The 2,039-nt window shown below is 42.0% G+C and overlaps 1 protein-coding gene across 1 annotated transcript; it reads right to left on the bottom strand.

Annotated features, from left to right (window-relative positions):
- Nucleotides 1–789: 789 nt before the first annotated feature.
- On the bottom strand, nt 790–1,563 carry LOC133903721 (putative glycine-rich cell wall structural protein 1). Its single transcript, XM_062345162.1, has one exon. The coding sequence runs from the start codon at nt 1,546–1,548 to the stop codon at nt 970–972; it is 579 nt and encodes a 192-aa protein (XP_062201146.1). The 5' UTR covers nt 1,549–1,563; the 3' UTR covers nt 790–969.
- Between the last annotated feature and the right edge of the window lie 476 nt (nt 1,564–2,039).

Here is a 2,039-nt window from a genome sequence, read left to right as displayed (position 1 = left end):
AATGTGAATCTTAATGTGTATGAAACCACAATATCTGTGAAAGTGTATGAATTGTGTGTATATGATACATAAGTTATCTTTGAAATATATATGTATGGCTTATATGTCCGATGTGTGGTTAAATTAGATCTGTGGTGAAATTGTAGGTTGTTCATGAATAGAACTGACTGGAATAATGAAATTATCCCAATAAGTTGGTTCTTTTTCTTGAACCAATTGGGATTAATATTATCCCAGTCTCGGTTTCTGCATTGGCCGTGACAATCATTGATTATATTAGTCAATAGGTTTTAGTTGGTTAATAAAATGTTCGGAATGGACCTAACAAACCAACTGGGATCTTGTTTTCTGTGCTAGTGGTATCACTTACCTTACGCGAAACCTCCTTACCATCTTGCCTATCACTTATTGATAAGAGCAATAAGATATTTGTCTCCTGCAAATTTAAGTAGCTTCATTTTAAGATACTGTAGTATCATAGACATCCTTCCCACATCTACTATATATGGAGAGAGGTTCAAGCTGAATGCCTCCCTAATATGCTACTCCTGCTGTCCATTATATGGGATTGATGTTGAATCTGATAATGGAGTCGCTTGAAGTTTTGTTTATCTAAACCATTTATTAGTACATGAAGATAGAACACAACCGGCCGTGTGCTGTGCATAAGGCTGTAGGCACCAAAACTTATATCACATATAGAGTTTTTTTGGAAAGACCATATCACATACAGAGTTACTCGTGACATTTGAAATATCTAGGCAAAGAGCAAATGACAAAGGAGTACTATTTCAACGATAAGCTGACGCGGTTACAACGTCTCCAAAGTTGCACTTACACTATGGAGCAGTGGGGTCCTTTATTAATTTGTTTCTACCAAAAAAGTAATACGAGTACATGGAAAACCAAAATTCTACATTGAAACAACAAAAGTTGGACTCCACTTTTAGATTGACGGGGTAACAGAAATTAGGGTTTGGCATTACCATACCCAGATCCACCTCCATTACCGCCGCCACTCCCACCATTCTCACCAGTGCCTTTGCCATCACCATTGCCATTAGCATTTGCACCTGCATAACCTGGTCCGTAATAGTACTTATTTGCATAGCTAGAGCCAGATCCAGTGCCACTACCAGACCCTTGACCACTAGATCCCCAATAACCTCCAGCTTGTCCACCACCGCCGCCACCACCAGTACCACCAGCATTGGCAGATTCTCCATAACCATGATACCTTCCTTCACTATGTTGACTAGAACCTGAACCTGATCCAGAACCTACACCATATCCAGACCCACCGTATTGGCTACTGCCACCCCCGCTACCACCCCCTCCAGCAGTTGCATGGGCACCATATGAACCGCTCTCACCAGATCCAGTACCAGATCCTGACCCTGAGCCCGCACCATTCACATATCCTCCACCCCCTCCCCCTCCATTGCCAGTTCCAGCGGCACTAGAGTATCTAGCCACCCTCACAGAATTGGCTAACCCTATGCTCATGAGGACAAGGAACCCAAGTGCTACTAGCTTAGTGCCTGCCATTGTGAGCCCCTACCAGAGACTATAAGTTGAGATGAGTTTTGAGTGAATGGCAGCATGGGTATTTATAGGGCTTGTGGGCATGCATCAGTGGTTCTTTTGTCTTAATAGCTTGCAGGTTGGGGTGGTTCAATATGAGAACAATATAATGGAGCCTGTTGACTTGGCTGTACCACGCATATGCAAATAGCGATGTGATAGCAAGTCGTCTCCGTGCTTGTTTTGCTCTCCTCTCTAGATGCTGAGTCCAAGCTGATTTAAAATCGTCTCCATATATTATAGAAGCCAAGGCACAAAGCTCTAGCATTTCATATGATCTTAGGTGTCTAGGAAGGCCCCTTGAAACTGAACCTAGCTGCTTCCTCCGATTTTAGTATACCCGCAGTTTGATAATATTCACCATCTAATAAAGGAAATCGTCCATTGAGATGTGACGATTTTCCATAATTTATGAAGGCTTCTAGTCTATACTCTTATAAAATACACGAGTTATG

Source organism: Phragmites australis, chromosome 21, assembly GCF_958298935.1.
Source record: "Phragmites australis chromosome 21, lpPhrAust1.1, whole genome shotgun sequence".
Classification (NCBI taxonomy): domain Eukaryota; kingdom Viridiplantae; phylum Streptophyta; class Magnoliopsida; order Poales; family Poaceae; genus Phragmites; species Phragmites australis.
This window is presented reverse-complemented; position numbering and strand designations above follow the sequence as displayed.